Source organism: Cajanus cajan, chromosome 6 (assembly GCF_000230855.2).
Source record: "Cajanus cajan strain Asha chromosome 6, NIPB_CcT2T_4, whole genome shotgun sequence".
NCBI lineage: Eukaryota > Viridiplantae > Streptophyta > Magnoliopsida > Fabales > Fabaceae > Cajanus > Cajanus cajan.
Genome location: NC_138522.1, coordinates 13,129,431 through 13,149,399, shown reverse-complemented (window position 1 = coordinate 13,149,399; position 19,969 = coordinate 13,129,431). Strand labels below are relative to the sequence as shown.

The 19,969-nt window shown below is 34.4% G+C and overlaps 1 protein-coding gene across 1 annotated transcript; it reads right to left on the bottom strand.

Moving 5' to 3' along the window:
* Positions 1 to 14,177: 14,177 nt before the first annotated feature.
* On the bottom strand, positions 14,178 to 18,508 carry LOC109815971 (uncharacterized). Its single transcript, XM_020380807.3, has 3 exons — positions 16,834 to 18,508; positions 15,685 to 16,106; positions 14,178 to 14,897 (listed from the first exon to the last, which is right to left on the bottom strand). Exons 1-3 carry the CDS (start codon positions 17,711 to 17,713, stop codon positions 14,229 to 14,231), a joined length of 1,971 nt encoding a protein of 656 aa, XP_020236396.1. The 5' UTR covers positions 17,714 to 18,508; the 3' UTR covers positions 14,178 to 14,228.
* Positions 18,509 to 19,969: the final 1,461 nt, after the last annotated feature.

Here is a 19,969-nt window from a genome sequence, read left to right as displayed (position 1 = left end):
AATTGAAAGGAAAATAGTGGATGACAGCTTTGTAGATGTAAAAGACGCAAATATTCTTATTTATATCACAATTTATTTTTTATTTCTGTTTAGGATATTTATATTTCATAAAAAAAATTACTTTCTAGACAATTAGGTAAGAGACTTTTTTTTTATCTTTTATACTAGAAGGGGTTGTGACTAAAGGATAAAGTCGAACACCTCTTGGTTCAGATCGAGGACCGAATGAATTTACGAGCAACACAAAAATATTATTAAAGATAATTAAGTGTTATTGGACTTACTATTTAAACCTAGACTCAATAAGGTTAATATAAATAATGATATGTGATGAATAAAAATATATTTTTTTGTATTTATTACAACATTAATTGTGTTGACTTATTTAAGATCAAGAACTGACTTGAGCATTGGAGTACCTTTTTCAGGTACCATCCTTTTTTCTTTTTGGACAAATGTGGTCGAAGATTACTCATTTTACTATTAAAGGCAATTATAGTGTATTTTTGATTTTTTGGGTAAAGTGCAATTGAAGCCTAGGAGAATACTAAGGATGAGGACTTAATGATAAAATTACCTTTGTATCCTTGTAAGGTACATTTTGGCGCACACTGTGGAGTCAATTTGAAGGCCCTTGTTTATTTTTTATTTTGCAAGAGGGAGAACTCTAGAAGAATGGTGACTACAAGTAAGAACATGAATTCTGCACAATTGAACATGAGTTAGGACCTATTACTATGGAAGATCAAACTAATATCTTTGATGTTGTAAGAATATTGAAGAAAGAGATGATTGTTATCCAACAAGCTCGTGAGTCTGGTGCCTAAGAGCTTTTGACACTTAGAAGGGAAAATGTCGAGTTGATGAGTCTCAACAAGACTTGGGTTCTTAGAAGTCAAACTAACAATGAAGCTTTTTTATATCATGAAACTAACAATCAAAAACTGCGCAAGTCCAAATGCCTCTAATAGAGTTTTTGATTGTTCCTGACCAAGGTCCTTTTCAATCTAGAACTTTGACTGGGACATATAAGCATCCCTTCACCTAGAGAATAATGGACATTGTGTTGTTAGATAGTTGGAGAAGTCTTCCTTTGGAGAAGTATGACGAATCCTTTAATCTAGATGAGCACTTGACTGCTTACCTAACACATATTACTGTACTTACTTAGGAGGCGCAACTTTGAGTTGTATATTTTTTACCTCTCTAAAAGCTAGAGCACTCAACTGGTTTATCAAGCTTCCCCTAGGGTTGATAAATTCTTTTGAGGAATTGGTTGCCATATTCATTGTTCAATTTGTTATTAGTTGAGCTTACCGGTTGACATCTCTAGCATTAGCCAATATAAGGCGAGAAAAGAAGGAATCTCTTTGATCTTTTATGGATCGTTCTAATAAAATTGTTATGGAGATAAAGAATTTAAATCTAGTAATGGCAATGGATAGGCTAAACACGACTCTAAAGCTAGGTCCTTTTGTGAATAGCTTATGTAAAAAAAAAACCATGTTGGATATGAATGATTTGAGAAAAAGAGTAGAAAATATATGTAGATGGAAGAATTAGCAAAATCCAGGAATCAAGTTAAGGTTGAGTGTGACACCCTTACTACCCCAACACATATATAATATAATTTAATTAAGAAGAATAAACTTTCAAAGGGTTCGTAAAATGGTTCACATAAAACTTCAAAACTGTTCTTTCTTCAATATAAGAAAATGATTGAAAATTAAAACTTGAAAAGTAAAATTTAAGAGTTTACAATTTTAAAATCATTTATTACAATACCAAATTCATATAAATATTCTGTCCTAGAAATCCTCTGCCCCGATGTCACACTATCAGAGCATTCCCATAATTTAACTGTTGGCATTCTAGATGCCACTCGTAACCGGATCTTCTTCACCTAAAATATCCACAGTTTATACGGTGAGAAAAGAAAATATCTATATGCAAAGTACATACAAACACATCACAATATAATCTCATCATAATTCATTATTTAATAAAATATATATAGATATATATATATATATATATATATATATATATATATATATATATATATATATCAATCATTCATCATCTTCACATCTCAATTCACATTTAACATATCTCATTTCACATACATATCTCAATCCATCATAATCCACACCAATTATACAATTTACAACATCATTTCCATATTCATAATTCATGTCAATCTTACAATTAACAATATCATATCCACATCCATAATTCACACCAATCTTACAATTAACACTATGCCAAGACCTCGCCACATCTGACACAAGTGATACGGGTTAATTGCCTCCCACACCAAACCAGGGTCACGCCCTCCCTGTAGCATCACTTACCCAGGGGCCGTGCCATCCCTAATCATTAAGGAGTACGCTCGTCCCTGAAGCATCACCTACCCAGGGTTCGTATCATCCCTGATCATCCGGGAGTGATGGAATCATGCTTTGGAGTGCAAGAGGTGACATACTCAAAGATCCAAGAGGAGTTGGCTAGACATGAAGGTTTGGGCTAGCCTGGGCCCAATGGGCCTTATGGGCCTGGGAAGGCCCAAGTTGAACTTTTCATGGGCCATAGTTTGTTATAGCTATCTTCATATGTTTTGTATACATCATGTTAGTATAGGTATCATATATTTTGGTCTTGTATTTTGGACCACATAGAGTAGCATTTTAGGTTTTAGGTTAGTTGGACCTAGTTTTGGGCTTCATGGGCCTTTGGGCTTTTGGTACCCAATATTGAGCTCATTTTCATTCTTGTAATTTTTCCTTTCCATTGTATTTGTTTGGCCATTGTAATTAGGCCATTAGATTAGGATTAAAGGAGGATTACTAGTTTAGTTAAATTAGGGTAAACTAGGTTTAATTTAGCATGCATTTAAGTTGCATTTTGAGTCACATGGATCATGCCACCTTGGCTGAACATGTGTGACTCAAATTCAACCCTAAATGCACACTAAATCAAAACCAAATGCACCAAGCACTCATGGGACCGGTCATACACATGTGTGACAAGATTTGAATTCAAATTCAAATTTGAATTCAAATCTTGGCGCCAACATGGTGACCACTCATGTGGCGCCAAGTGTATTCATATTTTCGGATGCATATATGTTCCCTCCTTCACCTATTGTACTCACTTTGAATGTTTAATGAAATTTGTGAGCCATAGTGCCGAGTTTCCTCTCAAAGTCTCCTTGAGTTCATCTTCAAAAGCCTTAGGAATTCACCTAGAATCCTTCTCTTTGAAGTGTGCTCTCCATTGATGCTTGAGCTTGGATGCTTCCCTCCTAGTTCTAGGTTGAGTTCATCCGTGAGTTCATAGCTTGCAAGTGTTCTTGAGTTGAAGAATTCATCCTCCATTGAAGAAGATCCGGCCTAAGCAAATCCGTGGAGAAGAACATCTTTCACTTCTCCTAGTTTTGCTATCAATTTTGGTATCAAGAGCAAGGTCTTCAAGGAGATAAGTGTTCTTCAAAATTTTGTGTCCGTTTTGTGTTTGTGTGTTCTTGTCTTGTCTTGTTTGAGTTTTTCAATTTTCGGATCTATATTTTGAAGTTCTTGTGTTCATAGATCCATTGTTGATTGTTCTTGAATTTCTTCCTCAATCAACTTGTTTAGGACCTATTAGCTTGTGCTTGTTTTTGATTTTAATTTTGAGTCTCTCCATTCTTAATATGTGTCCGTGATTGGACTGCATGCATTACATTTAGATTTTGGTTTTGAATCTTTGTTTTGTCTTAGAAGTTTGTGTTTAGTCTTTATATGTTGCAAATTCCTTGAATAGCATGTTTAACCTAGTTTTATTTTGATTTTTGTGTCTACATATTGCTCTCGGTTTTGCTTCTCTTTTGCCTACTTATATGTGCTTTTTCTTTTACCTTATTGTGTTCATAATTTGCTATTAGTCCTAGCAAGTTTCTTTAGAGTTAGGTTTCTATTATGTTCTTAAGTTTTCAAATCACATTCCATTGAAAATCTTATAAAAAATTTTGTGACTCAAAATTTCAAGTGTAAACCTACTTCTAGTGCACTCTTTTTGTGGATTCAAATTTTAAAAAAATTAGAGGCTGAAAACAGAGATAAAACAGAGCCTAAAGTGTTCAAAAGATCAAAAAGAAAAGAGTTCAAAAGGAATCCAAACCAAAAACCTAAAGACTAGTGCACTAGTTATTCAAGTTACTTGAATTTTGACCTAATTTTTGGCTGATTTGTATTCTCGGTTTCTATAGCTTGGAATCATTGAAAATTTTGAAATAAAAGGCAAATATACTCTCTGGACTCTTAATTTGATACTGGAAAAAGAAAGAATTAAAAAAAAAAATAGAGAAAGAAAATTAAAAGGAAAAAGCCGAGAGGTATACAAGTTGAAAAACCTACTTGATTCCTTGTTATTGTTTTGGCTACTACTTTTACTATACTTGTCCAATTGTCTTCAAAATTTTTTTTGTTTTGTTCATCTATTCTAGTACCTATCTAGGAACTCTTCTCTCTGAGTGCTAGCTTTTATTTGGAGTCTTAATTTTCAGTTTTACTTGTTGAACCTCTTTGAGTCTTGTCATATACATCTATTACTCTTAATTTTGGTATAAGCTTTTCAAATTGTGCTTTTATTGCTTGTCTTGTTTTCTTTCAATAAATTCCTGTGCTGGAAGTGGCTTCAAATCCTTGCTCAAGGATCAAGCATTGCTCAACAAAGATTAGGAAAAGTTTGGACACTAAGACCTAAAAATTTGACCTAATTTAGTGACCAAAACTTCTCCTAAACTTCCTTCACTTGAGTGACCATTCCTTTCACCTTGTGAGGCAGCCACCATTAACTTCTTTGTTGTGTTTCTTTTGCAGGTCCAGTAGCATCATATTGAAGGATTAGTGGCGGATTAAACACTTGATTAAGTGTTGGAAAATTTGCATAGCAATCCGTCACTAATTGGTCACCAAAGCCGCCACTTTATTGCTTTTTAGGCTAGTTTAATTTTTGTCAATTGTCTTGTATTTTTAAACCAATTTGTAAAGCTTGGAGGGAGTATTAAGAAGCTGGTCAGGTATATCTACATCCTTGATAGACTCTCACGTGTAGTACTAGTGGAAGTGGCTTGGAAATTTCATATGTTTCAAGCTTCCACCTAGGATATCCGACTAGTTGCTTAACTTGCTTCTTTTTAAGTTTTCTTGTACTTAATTGCTTTACTTTGTTGCCTATAAACGTCTAGAATTGTGTAGTTTTATTTGCTCACGCTTAGTTAAGTGTCAAAAACAAACAAAGTTGTAAAAAGCATACAAAATTTTTGTGAAAAGTTTTGGGGAATTGGAAATACCACAAAGGAGTTTAGTGATTTCCACTTGAAAAGGCTTGGTTATTAAGTGGCTCTTTGTAGCTCACCTCCCTTGATAGTGCAACTTGTACACTTAGACTTCCAAGTGCTATTTTCATTCCTAGAAAATACCAAAAACATTTTATAACTTTTTGCATAGCATACAAATTCTTTTTGCTTAACCATGAGTCATCATTCTCAAGGTAGTAGTGACTTTGATACTCCTAAAAGTTTTGAAAGAATTGTCAAGGAGGTTGAAGCACTAAAACTTTGGAAAAATGATGAGATGCTTCAAAAACAAAAAGAGAAACTTGAAAAAGAAGTACAAATCATGGCTTTGGAACAAGAAATCCAAAAGATTAAGCAAAGGGAAGAAAAACTTTTAAAAAGATTAAATAAAAATAAAAGTCCAAAAGGTTCTTCTAGGAGCTCAACCAAGAGCTCCAATGATTCTCAAAGCCAAGATAATGATGGTAGTATGCATATGGATGCTTACTATCAACCAACACCTAGGAGAGTCATTAAAGAACACAAAGTGAGGGAATCAAGGGTTGATCTCCCTTACTTTCATGGAAAAGATAATGTGGACACCTACTTAGATTGGGAGATGAAAGTGGAACAAATTTTCACTTGTCATAAAGTAGGTGAGGAAAGAAAAGTTCCTTTAGCCACCCTAGCTTTTCAAGGACAAGCCATGTATTGGTGGACATCCTTGGAAATAGAGAGAAGACTTCATAATGATCCTCCCATCACTTATTGGAATGAGTTAAGGAGTGCTATGAGAAGAAGGCACATACCTTCTTATTATAGTAGGGAGCTTATGGATAAGATCCAAAGACTCCAACAAAAGAATATGAGTGTTGAGGAGTATAGACAAAAGATGGAGTTGTATCTCATGAGGGCTGGCATAAGGGAAGAGGAAAGATTGACCATTGCTAGGTTTTTGAGTGGTCTAAATTTTGACATAAGAGATAGAGTTGAGTTACTCCCTTATAGGGATCTTGATGATTTGGTCCAACTTTGTATAAGGGTGGAACAACAAAATTTGAGAAAAGGAAAAACTCAAACTAACTCTTATATCAAGAATGACTACAAGAGAGAGGGTCAATATGACTCTTCTAAAAACTCTAGTAAGGGTCAAGAAAAAGAAATAAAAAAAGAAAATGATAAAAATGTTGTCACTTCTAGTAGTAAAACTAGTGACATCAAATGCTTTAAATGTCTTGGGAGAGGCCATATAGCTTCTCAATGTCCAACTAAAAAGGTCATGATTTTGAGAGGACAAGACATTTATAGTAGCCTTGATGAATCTAGTTCTACCACTTCAAGTGATAGTGAGACTAGTAAGGAAGATCCTCAAATTGAAAAGCTATATCCTGTTGATGGTGATCTTCTTATGGTCAAAAGGCTTCTTGGAAGTCAACCTTGTCCCACTTCACTGTCACAAAGAGAGAACATCTTTCACACAAGATGTTTAGTTTCCAAAAGAACTTGTTCTCTCATTGTTGATAGTGGATCATGTTCAAATTGTTGTAGTACAAGGTTGATTAACAAGTTAGCCCTTACCACCATTCCTCACCCTCACCCTTACAAACTTCATTGGCTCAATGAAGGTGAGGAATTGGAGGTGAATCAACAAGTGAAGGTCAAGTTTTCTATAGGGGATTATAAAGACAAAGTTTTATGTGATGTGATCCCTATGGAAGCTTGTCATATTTTGCTTGGTAGGCCATGGCAATTTGATAAACAAACTATATATGATGGCCTCACTAACAAAATATCCTTCACTCATAAAAATAAGGAAATTGTTTTTAATCCTTTAACACCATCCCAAGTGTTTGAGGATCAAAAGCAAATGAAAAAGAAAAGAAACAAAGAAAAGAAAGAAGGAAAGAATGTGGATAAAGGGGACTCCACTAAGACCTTTATGACAAAAGAGAGTTATTTTATGACCAAACAAGACTTGAAAAGAACTCTCTTTATTCACAAAAGTCTTGACTCTTATCCTAATGCTGCCACTTATCTTAAAGTTGAGAATGAGGAACAAAATGAATTTCAAGTAAAGAATTCTTCTCAACTTCGAGATATAGTGAAGAAGGAGCGGACTATACCTAGTGTTACTCCTTATACTACTTCCTTGAAGGTGCACAAGGAAGGAAGTATTTCTTTAGATTTCATAAAGCACCCAATTTTCGGTTTACATTGTTTAGTAGATATAACTTGTAATAATCTATATTCTATGTTTGATCTTATGGGAAGTTCTTATTTTTTTGAACTTAATATGTTTCCTTCCCTACAAGACAAAAATAGATTATATGACTATGAGTATCTAATAAACAATCAAATCCAAAATTGTTTAGGACGTTTTTTAGTAGTATTTTCTTTATATTTTAGGAAAATCCTAGGCTACCATTTAGGGTACTTTAGGCAAGATATTGTAGTGTTTAAAAATCAGTCTTTTCATTGTCTTAGTCATAGTGTTTTTACATTTTTAGGTTTTACTTCTAGGTTATGCTTAGAAGAGGAGCCTATTTCTAGAGAGTCTAATATTTTATCTTTCTTTAGGTTAGATACTAGGCCTCCTCTTAGGATACATGATCTTTTCTTTTACCATGTTACTTCTTATTCCTTGCATGTTTTATATGTAGGTGTTAATTTTTCTTCTTCCATTCATCCTCGAGATTTGAGGACAAATCCTTTTCAAGAGGGAGGGGATGATGGAATCATGCTTTGGAGTGCAAGAGGTGACATACTCAAAGATCCAAGAGGAGTTGGCTAGACATGAAGGTTTGGGCCAGCCAGGGCCCAATGGGCCTTATGGGCCTGGGAAGGCCCAAGTTGAACTTTTCATGGCCATAGTTTGTTATAGCTATCTTCATATGTTTTGTATACATCATGTTAGTATAGGTATCATATATTTTGGTCTTGTATTTTGGACCACATAGAGTAGCATTTTAGGTTTTAGGCTAGTTGGGCCTAGTTTTGGGCTTCATGGGCCTTTGGGCTTTTGGTACCCAATATTGGGCTCATTTTCATTCTTGTAATTTTTCCTTTCCATTGTATTTGTTTGGCCATTGTAATTAGGCCATTAGATTAGGATTAAAGGAGGATTACTAGTTTAGTTAAATTAGGGTAAACTAGGTTTAATTTAGCATGCATTTAAGTTGCATTTTGAGTCACATGGATCATGCCACCTTGGCTGAACATGTGTGACTCAAATTCAACCCTAAATGCACACTAAATCAAAACCAAATGCACCAAGCACTCATGGGACCGGTCATACACATGTGTGACAAGATTTGAATTCAAATTCAAATTTGAATTCAAATCTTGGCGCCAACATGGTGACCACTCATGTGGCGCCAAGTGTATTCATATTTTCGGATGCATATATGTTCCCTCCTTCACCTATTGTACTCACTTTGAATGTTTAATGAAATTTGTGAGCCATAGTGCCGAGTTTCCTCTCAAAGTCTCCTTGAGTTCATCTTCAAAAGCCTTAGGAATTCACCTAGAATCCTTCTCTTTGAAGTGTGCTCTCCATTGATGCTTGAGCTTGGATGCTTCCCTCCTAGTTCTAGGTTGAGTTCATCCGTGAGTTCATAGCTTGCAAGTGTTCTTGAGTTGAAGAATTCATCCTCCATTGAAGAAGATCCGGCCTAAGCAAATCCGTGGAGAAGAACATCTTTCACTTCTCCTAGTTTTGCTATCAGGGAGTACGCTCGTCCCTGAAGCATCAACTACCCAGGGTTCGTATCATCTCTAATCATCCAGGAGTACGCTCGTCCCTGAAGCATCAACTACCAGTGTTCGTATCATCCTTGATCCTTTAGTGTGAGGAACCACAATCACATTACAATCCACACAATCTCTTGCAATTAACCCTATGTCAGAGCTGCCATAATTGACATAAGTGGTGTGTGTTAACTGTCTTCCTCATCCCACACCATGCTAGGGTCATGCCCTCCCTGTAGCACCACTTACCCAGGGGTCATGCCATCCCTAGTCACTGATGTGAGGCACCACAATCACAATCATAATCACATCCATACAACATCTCATCTCATAATTCAAATTCACATCACGTACACAATTCCACCTCACATACACAACAGATAAGCCCAACAAAATAAGGGTTTACATACCCCTCAAGTAATTCACATCAAGATCATTCATTCTTATCAATCAATACAATAATAACATTCATAAATTAATATAATTTTAACACTAACAGTGAAACCTCCAATTGTTCCAAAACCTAACTCACAGGCACTGTTCTACAGTTTCGTTCTCCCTCTCAAATCATCATTCTTACAAATTAAATATGTATTTCTAATCCTCAACACGTACAAAATCTACTAGGATCATCAATTTCTCAAACAAAAATATTCCAATTTTCCCAAAACCTAGCTTACAAACACTTTTCTATAATTTCGTTCTCTCTCCCAGAGCATCATTTTTACAAATAAATCATATATTCATATTCCCAAATACATTCAAAATCACATAAGATTAATAATTCTCCAAACAGAAATAATTATAAAATTACTCGTAATCCTAAGGGCTCTTCCTCTACCTCGTTCCCTTATGTAACTCTACATATAAATAATCTCCCTTTCCCCCGTACCTGGATAAATAGGAACTCGGGCAGAACCTCCTCCTCTTTTTCCTTAACAAGGATCGGAACTAAAACTGGAGTAGAACCTCATTCTTTGAGTTCCTCTTGGTCTTCAGAGAGAAGAAGAGGAACGAAAGAGAGAACAGAAGAGAAGAGAGAGTGAGAATGAGAGGTGTGTAGAAATGAGAGGATTTGAGGCCTATTTATAGGATTTTTCGCCCACCTACCACTACGGCCCGTTCCAAAATCGGAACGGCCCGTTCCAAAATCGGAACGGCCCGTTCTGGGCCCTTCAAACCTACGTAAATTTTTCAACTGGAACGGCTCGTTCCTAAACCAGAACGGCCCGTTCTCAAACCCAACAGAACGGCCCGTTCTGCTTCCAGAACGGCCCGTTCTCCAAACCAGAACGACCTGTTCTCCCATCAGAATGGCCCGTTCTGCTTCTATAATTTTGGCCATACTCACTATTCCAGAACGGCCCGTTTCAAAATTGAAACGGCCCGTTCTGGGCCACGAATTGGGCCTTTGGCCCACGAAAAATGGGCTGTTACATTGAGGGTAGCCTTAGTAAAAAAGAAAATGAAAAGAAGGCATTCTCAAAAGGAAGAGGAAGAGATAGTTCAAGGAATTATCAACCTAGGGGTCCTCGGTATGTTACATACACACCTCTTAATACTAGCGGAGCAAGGATTCTTGAACAAGCATTGACTTCAAAGATATTAACTATTCTAAAGAGGGCTCGCACACCACCGAGGGTAGATGCGTTGAAGTCTTGCTCATATCATCATAATGATGGTCACTTAACCAAGGAGTGTGTGATGTTAAAAGTAAGGTAGAAGACCTTATTAAATAAGGATAGTTGAAAAATTTTGTAGAAAAATGTGTATATAGTCGAGGGCAAGAACGTAAGGGTAGAATTATGTATCCGAAGGACGAGAAAGAGAAAGAGAGGAAAAAATGAGTAGGAATGTAGTCGTTCTTAAGAAAGGACATGGTGAGCTCATGATAACTCACGAGACCAACTAAAGAGGGTAATTAATACTATTTCTGGGGGATTCGTTGGAGGAAGGGCTACTTCTTCGACAAGAAAGGCATCTAAAGGCAGTAAGATTAGTTAATGTAGTTGAAGAGAAAAAGAGAGCAAGGATGCCAAATATTACATTTACTAATGCTGATTTCCAAGGGTCAGGTTTTGTTTAGGATGATCTAATGGTGATTAGTGTAGAAATTAATAATTGTATCATAACCAAGGAAGTTCAACTAACATACTTTATTGGAAAAAATTCAAGCAAATGGATATACTCGAGGAAGAGTTAATGCATTATGATGAACCATTGGTGGGGTTCTCAAGAGAGCATGTGACAACAAGGGATGCATTGATCTTTACATTTGTTTTAGTTTCGATCAAGATGTGCATAGAACAATAAAAATCAAGTATATTGTGGCAAATGCTAACACTTCATATAACATTTTGTTGGGAACACCATTTATCAATGCTCTTGGAGCTATTGTTTCTACATCCTATTTTATTATGAAGTTCCCTAATGAATCTCAAAAGATTATTATCGTACATATCGGTCAGAAGATGGTAAGAGAGTGTTACATGACAAGTCTAAAGATCAAACCAATCAAAGAAAAAGAAAAGGGTTATATGAAATTGGTAATGGCTGAAAATGAAGGGATATCATATTTTATAGATTTAGACCCAAGAATAGATAATGAAGAATACTAATTGGAACCTTACAAGATTACCACCCCTATTTAGTTAGGAAACAAGTAGGGGTAGAATACACATATAGGGTCAAAATTGGAGGAGGAGAATTAGGTTAGGATCCGAGAAGTCCTAAAAGAGAATATAAAGTTGTTTACATGGACAGTGACTAGTATGTCAGGACTAAATCCAAACTTTCATTACCATCAGCTAGCCTTATGCAAAGAAACAAGCCTAGTAGCTTAAAGAAAAAAGAAGATGGGAGAAGAGAAACGAATAGTGAAAGTAAAAGTAAATAAACTTTTAAAAGATTAGTTTGTTTGAGAAGTGCAATATACAACATAGCTAGCAAATGTGGTCATAGTAAAAAAATCTAATGAAAAATGGAGAATGTACGCAGATTATACTGATCTTAATAAAGCATGCCCGAAGGATGCATATCCTTTACCAAACATTGGTCATCTAGTCGATGGAGTTATTAAACACCAAATTTTCAATTTTTTAGATGCCTATTCGGTGTATAATCAAATAAGAGTGTATCCAGGGGACAAGGAAAAATGACATTCATAATAGAATTGACAAATTATTGCTATAGGGTAATGCCCTTTGGGTTGAAAAATGTTTATCAAAGACTTATGGATAAGATCTTTAGTAAGCAAATTGGGAAGAATGTTGAAGTATATGTTGATGATATGGTAATGAAGTCAAATAGTATGGAAGGACACTTGGAAGATTTGAAAACAATCAAAATTTTACATGTTGAGTTAGGTTAGATTTGTGCAATTTTTTTTTAAAATCCAACCCAACCCAATCCAATAACGAACAGGTTGGGTTGGATTAATCGGATCAACATAATTAAATTTATTTTTTTTATTTATAAAAATTTAAATATTTTAAAATATATGTAAATTCTTTGATACATTATTGCAAATACAATGTTATCAATTTATAAAGCAAATAATGATACAAATTAAATTCTAAAATAAATTTATTAATTTGTTACATTATTATCGACTCAAAAAATCAACACTAATAAAATTTAAAATAAATATATTATATTGCTATGATGTTATTAACCTAAAATGTAAAATTCGTTATTGAGTAAGAGTGATAACGAGTATTGTCCTGAACAAATGAATATTATTATTATTATTATTATTATCATTATCATTATCATTATCATTATCATTATCATTATCATTATCATTATCATTATCATTATTAGGTCGGGTCGGGTAACAGATTGAAAATTCAAAACCCGTTATCTAACCTGTAAAGTACTAGGTTTTTATTTAATTGAATTGGAACTCACATGAACATTAAAAAACTCAATTGGAACTTATTGAATTGATTTAGATCACTTCAAATTCACGGGTTATCATGTCCACTTACACACCTACCTCATAAGCGTGCCTACCTGTGCAATTTCAATACGTGCTTCGCGCGAGCTAATAATAACCATTGGTGCCTTCAAGGACCATCCTCAGATCCATCATGGGGCACATATACTCTTTGATTCTGTCAAATTATGCATGCAAAAAATACATATAAATTATCGCTATGAATAATTGTTTGTCATTCAATACACAATGAAAATATGTGTAATTACCTGAAAATCATGGTCCTCACTAAATGAGAACTCTAATTGGTTGTCCCTAATATGTTGCATAGGTGGCTATGAAGGGCCTCATGATAGAGTCATATCAGAATCCCGTATACATGGCCAAACTATCGCAACAAGAAGCACGAGGGTAATGACTACCAATGATTATTTTTAATTTTATATCAATTTATTATATTGTGAATATATATATATATAATTATTATTATAATTTTAAATACCATGTTCACTTTGAGTTGAAAAAAAAATCATATAAACCTCAAGTCTAATTTGACTTGATTAGACTCGACTTATTATCGACCCTACTTGAAAGTGGTACCAATGTAGAGAATAATCTAACCACCAGTATTCTTGAATAGATTCAACTTACTAAGAGTCCAGATCGATCTCACACATACATAGTTACATTTCTATCATTAAAGGTGGTTTTGCTGCTGAGCCATGTGTCTAAACAAGTCATGATATTATTTGTTATCATCCATATCATTGTTGCATATTTGTGCATTGTAGAGCATGCCAACACAATTGCTCATTTTTCCATTTTCCAGAATGTTTCATATACAGCCAAATAAATCCCTGATATCAAACACATGCTTTATCAAGATGAACTTGGACACGTGGTCTAATCATCCACTCTGAGGCCACCAAATGGACAATTGAGTATAGGAAAAAACTTCTTGCTTCTCCCAAAACTGAGCCTCGAACCGTGAAATATATCACCTAACAGTGTGTCCAAACATGCACTTTACAGGCCAATGAAACTTGAGTTATAAATAGAAAGACTTGACCTTTGCTTTCCGAGGCAAAAATTTCAATGGTAGGGGTAAAGGGACTGCATAAATCTAACGGACTATAATGTAAAAATAAAGTGAAAATAAAAGAACCCTTTACGGTATTAATAAATATTACTCTTTTCTATTCCTAGATGCCTAAAAATTATTTGATATCATTGTTCATCATCCATAGAATACAATATCTTTTGTGCATTTTTAAAAAGAGGAGAACCTTTCTTGGTCCTTTCAACAATTTGCCTTATCAATTGCTGTTCCACCTCGTTATCAAAATCACAACTTTCATCTTCAGTACCATCCAACAATGTTACCTTACTAGAACCATTTGATTCACCACTTTGAACCCCAATTGCATGCCAATCATGTGAATGTGAACCTTCCTCGTGGTCACTACCAAGGATGTCCAATGGTGAATTTTCTTCAGAGTCATTTATCTTTATTAATTCTTCATAGGCCTCATTGTATGCATCAAGAGCTTCACCTGATAAATTGAGGATTAAGGGCTGGGACATAAGATCAGAATCATCATTTTCTCTACTAAAGGAAGATGACTTTTGGAGATAACCCTCTTGCTTTGATTCCAAAAGCAGCACTTTCCTCTGGCTATTTTCGAGCGCACTCTCAAGCTCCTTCACACGTTCCTCAAGTTGGGATTGTACAACTTCATGCAAACGCAAACTCAGTTCATGAGGCAAAACTGCATAGTTGGCAGGGAGAGGTGTTGGGTCACTGGCATCCTCATTTGGATGGTCAGAATCTTCCCCACTGACCATGTCGGCTCGTAATTCACCTTGAGCGAAATCTGCTACGAACTCTGGTTCAAGCTGCAAGAATTTGTGCACCATTAACCCCCAACCATAAAAGCAATGGAACAAAGTATAGGATGTAAACTTTCACTGGAAAAGGAAAATTTGTTTGATTTGCAAAACTAAAATGCGTTGGAACTTCCAAGAAAAAAAGGCATGTAAAATTGGCAAAGGGAGCTAAAACCAATATCAATAGCAGTTTGCTAATTTCTTGTTCTGTTACTCAACACGCCAATGTAAGTCAGTTGCAAGGAACTCAGTTATTGCTGCAATTCTCTCATTTCTACTCGAATGAATTAGTCATATGAACGGATGCGGCATGAGAAGTCAGAACAAGTGGAAGTTCTAAGCATTTGTATTTCATGTTACAGATCAAGTTTATACTTTGTACTCCCCATAAAGGTAAAAAAACAGGTTAAAGGTTAACACTAACAGGGAGGAATTGAGTAACGTAATCTATCTTTTAAGGCACATAAATCAGAAGGGAACATTTCAATTCCATTTTCTGTTATTACCACCACCGCCAAGGATGAGACTAACAAAACTAGGAGGTGAATACATGGCACACAAAATATTCCGTGAGTGATCCACGTTTGGTATTTCAAAAGTTTTATATTACCTTTTCCTAGGTTTCTAACCGCTATGATTACCATAAGTAGAGTTAACCATAAGTAGTGTTAGAAGGTTATATGGAACAGCTAATAAATAAACACATCAAAACAGATATATCTCAAGACAATGTTTTGGGCTAGAGGAATATGTAATTACTAGGAGATGTGGAAATATGAAGATAAACATTTATTACCTCAACAAGCTCAGATAACTTTTTTTCCAGGCTTGATGCATTCATGTCCAACCCCAATCTCTCAAGTTCAGCTTCAAGCTCAGCTTCAATTTTGCTCATGGATTCTGAACCTTCTTCTAGCTTTTGATGATATGAGTCTTTGGAGTCAAACTTAGGAGAGTTATCCATATGTTTTTCAGGGGAAAATTCATTTAGCTCCTTATCATTAAAGGAATGATCACATGTATCCTGTGAACCATAATTTTCATTCTGTAACTCCTTCACAGTCATTGAATCTTTCATTTCGAGTTCCTCTTGTAGATCTTGAACCAAGTTTTCAGTCTGTTTCAACAACTCTCTTAACTTGTCTATTTCTCTTTTATTCGCCATTATGCAAGTTATCGTCCCAAAAGAAATCCCAAGACTGAAGAGAAATGCTTTATCTGATGAATACGGATGTGTTAACAGAAATAGTTATCAAAGTATAACATATTACATGACACAGATCAAGCACCCAATTCATGTTGATCAATATTTGCAGTTGCTGATGCAGATGATATTTTTGGATTAGAATTTAGAAAGCTAGGTTTGACATAAACATTAAAGATCATAAAATAAAACCCTTTGCTATTTAATGTGGGCAACACCACTTAAGGACCTAAAGCAATTTCATTCCTCCTTCAGGCCCCCAAAAAATCTCCATTTTTGCATAGGAACAATTAGATTCTCTGTTCGGTGTGAATAGAGAAACTAAAAGCTACAATATCCCTTCAATAGGACTTTAACATTTAAGCCAGTTCAAAAGTCATTTGCTTTTCAAAAAACATGTAATCTGTAACTCTAACTCTCCAAGACTAGTGAATTGTACAGAAATATCAAATATCTATATCTATAACTTACACCTGTGAGCAAAAATAATGCAAGACTCCCTTACAATTTTTATTCTCACAATACAGGAGGAGAATGTAACTAATAAGCATGATACCAAGAAATCTATAAAAAAAATATATTTATCATAATGAAAGACTAATGATTTCCTTAAGAGAAACTACACAAGTGTGTTATCCCTACCACAAAGAAAAAGTTCTAAATGTAGACATGAACAAGAACACATAAACAATTGCAACACGGCACAGTCTAAGGAGGCATTGTTTAAATCAAGAAATATACCATATTGTTGAGTATGGCTGAGTTTCCCACTTGACATGTTGTCAGAAGAGCTCCGTCTTCGGCTCCTCCCAATGACTGCATTGAATTTCATCTTCTTGGCATCATTTACAGATCTTATGTTTGGTAAGGAAGGAACTCCAAATACATTTTCATCCATTACATGACCAGCTTCTTTCTGTTGATTAATATTTGCTCTGTTGATTATTTGGCTTCCATTGCTTACAAAAAATGACCTTGTGGCCATGGACCGCGATGAAACAGAACTAAAAACAAATTCTTCTGTTTCAGCATGCTCCTTGTACAGCTGAGCCATAAAACAACTTTCTAGGGAACTTAAAGGTCTATTAACATTCCCAGACAAATGCTTCATCCTGAGAAAGGTTTTATGTCCAGAAGAGTTATGGAAAGAAGCCAGTTCAACAGAAGAACCCGGAAGAAGGAAACCATGATCGCCAACAACACCAGAACTTTGGTCATTTCCATCATCAACATCCTTGAAGTTACCATCATATGGTGATAATGACATTGCCAAGTTTGATATAGATAGAACATCATGCTTGTCATAATTCCGAAAATGTAGCATTTTTTCACTAGTAATCCCTCTAGTAGAAACCCGTTCTCCTGTAAAAAGACCATCCATTGAGTTCAGATCTGAAGACTTCCCCTCTAAAGCCTTTCCATCAGCAAAAACATCCTTGCCCAATTCATTTCTTCCTGCTTGTTTGGCAAATTGATAGGGGTGGCTAGGGGACACAGGATTCTCAAAAATAGAATCCTCCAACAACATGTGACCCGAGCTATCGCCATTTTTCGAAACCCTATTCAAATACTTAGCCAAATACCCAGCTCCAGCAGCAGCTGCAACAACCCATAAATCCATTCTACCCTCCCAGCCACAGCCACTACCCAAACTCAACAGCACAAGTAACCCCTTTTCTTTCAACTATCACCACCAAACAACAAAGGAAAGAACTTTCCATGAATTAGAGAAAAACCCTTCTACTGTTCTAGGCTTCTAGCAATAACAAACTAAAGAACTAAGAACTGAACCCCTATCATGATAAACACCACCACGAAACACATTCCTCCTCACAAACCAAACCCATTCACTACTCTAAAGTCAAAACTATAAGAAACTACTCCAACACATGAAAACACAAAAATGGGTAAATAATCAAATAAGCACCTGAGAATGCCCGCAACAAGAGGAAATCAAAAAAGGGAAATTCATAACTTTCTCCCAACTTCAAATGCCAGAGAGAGACAACCACAGTTTAATACAATAACAATCGTTCATGGGAAAAAGGAAACCCATTTAACGGCCTTTCAATTTTGTGGCATTGGAGGAAAAAAAAAAAAAAAAAAAAAGCTTTTTTTTCTTTTGGGAATTGCTCACTCTTGTGAAAGAAAATCTAAGACATGAAAAATTGTGGAATCTGGAATGTTGGATACCTCCAAACAAAACGAATGAGACTCGTTACAGCGCTACCTCCACAGACACATAAACAACGTTAACAAATGACACGGATAATAAAGATAGATATTTAATTTTCTGCTGAGAAATTTCGATGCTTTTTTTTTTTTTTTTTTTTTCTTTTCCTCTCTCTCTCTATCTCCAGTTTCTATAGGGTCCATTGGACTCTCATCCTCATTTGTGTTGTCTCAAACATGAAGAGAGAGGGAATGGTAATAATTATACATTCATACTCGCAATAAAGAAGGAAATTGTGTTCTTTTTCTTCTCTTTTTCCCTTTCCCTTTTCGGTATCTTTTTTGATTTTCACAGTTTTCCCTTTTTTACAGTTTTTGTCTAATTTTCTAACGTACATCGAATGAGATTTTGTATGTTATTTAATAATTTTATCAACATTTATATTAAATTTAATAATTTTTAATTAACATGAAAGATAAATTTATTGATATCATTATGAGTGAGTACAAATGATCTGTGAGATCCGGTCTCAATTTGCGATTCGACATTTTTTGTGATTAATAAAATTATGCTCAAGAAGATTTCTTATTTTTCCCTGAAGTCTTGGATTGTCATTTCTTATCTAGTAATTTGAAATATAAAAAAATTAATTTTATAATAATTGTTTTAAAATTTAAACTTGATACAAATTTATAATTAATAGAATAAAATTGTATTTTAAATTTTTTATTTTAATATAGTTGTGAAAATAGGATTCAATGTAAATTCAATTTAATTTATTTACGAAATCATTTTGTAGAGAAATGATCAACATTCATATAAATAGATATTTTTAACTGTATAAATTATATTTTAGATTTAAGATAAATAATTTATATTGCAATATAAAATTATGTAATCTATTAATTATTTATTTAAAAATATTAAAAAAATTAATTAATAAATAAATATCAAGCTGAATTAGATAAAAAAATTAAGAAAATTTTTACAAAAATTTTGTCGAAGAATAATTTCTAAAAATACTTTTATGTAAGATAATCATTCATATTTAATATATAGAGGCCGATAATTTATATAGTAATACAAAATTATTTTTAACTTGATAATTTGTTATAAAAATATTAAAATTAATTTATAAATAAATATGATAAAAAAATTAAAATAAATAACAAGTTAAAGTAGTCCCTAAAAATTTTCTCATTAAAGAACAACACCTAAAAATGTTCTTGTTAAATAGAAGTCCATAAAAACACTCTTATGCAACTTTGATATACATGTCATAATATATATACAATAAAAGTTTATCGACTACTAAATCATATAATAAGTGTGTTAACCCTAAACCCTAAACAACTGTTAGACTAGCTATTCCAAGGTATCCCAAAAATCAGCATCGCCAACCAACCTAGTCTCCAAAGGACTTCATCAAATAACCTGTCCTTACTTTACTCTCATACCAAGTATGATCATCGCAATCCAACTACATGGGAACATGTAAGGATACGCTAGAATTCAAAGAAATCAACATAATTAATATAAAAGTAAAAACAACTATACTATCAACATAAACAACTCGACTTAATTCAACATAGTATTGGCTTACAACTCTTCAACACGATACAACATGTTCTTCAACTTGAATAATACAACAGCAACATCTTTATACAACTCATCACAATTTAGCATAACACATGAATAACACAA

Bases quoted from the DNA above. Each gene is read 5' to 3' on its own strand.
- LOC109815971 (XM_020380807.3), bottom strand. From the start codon at position 17,713: ATGGATTTATGGGTTGTTGCAGCTGCTGCTGGAGCTGGGTATTTGGCT. The intron at 16,107-16,833 runs GTATATTTCTTG...CGTATTCATCAG, and splicing joins CAGCCATACTCAACAATATG to ATAAAGCATTTCTCTTCAGT. The intron at 14,898-15,684 runs GTAATAAATGTT...AAATTCTTGCAG, and splicing joins AGTTATCTGAGCTTGTTGAG to CTTGAACCAGAGTTCGTAGC.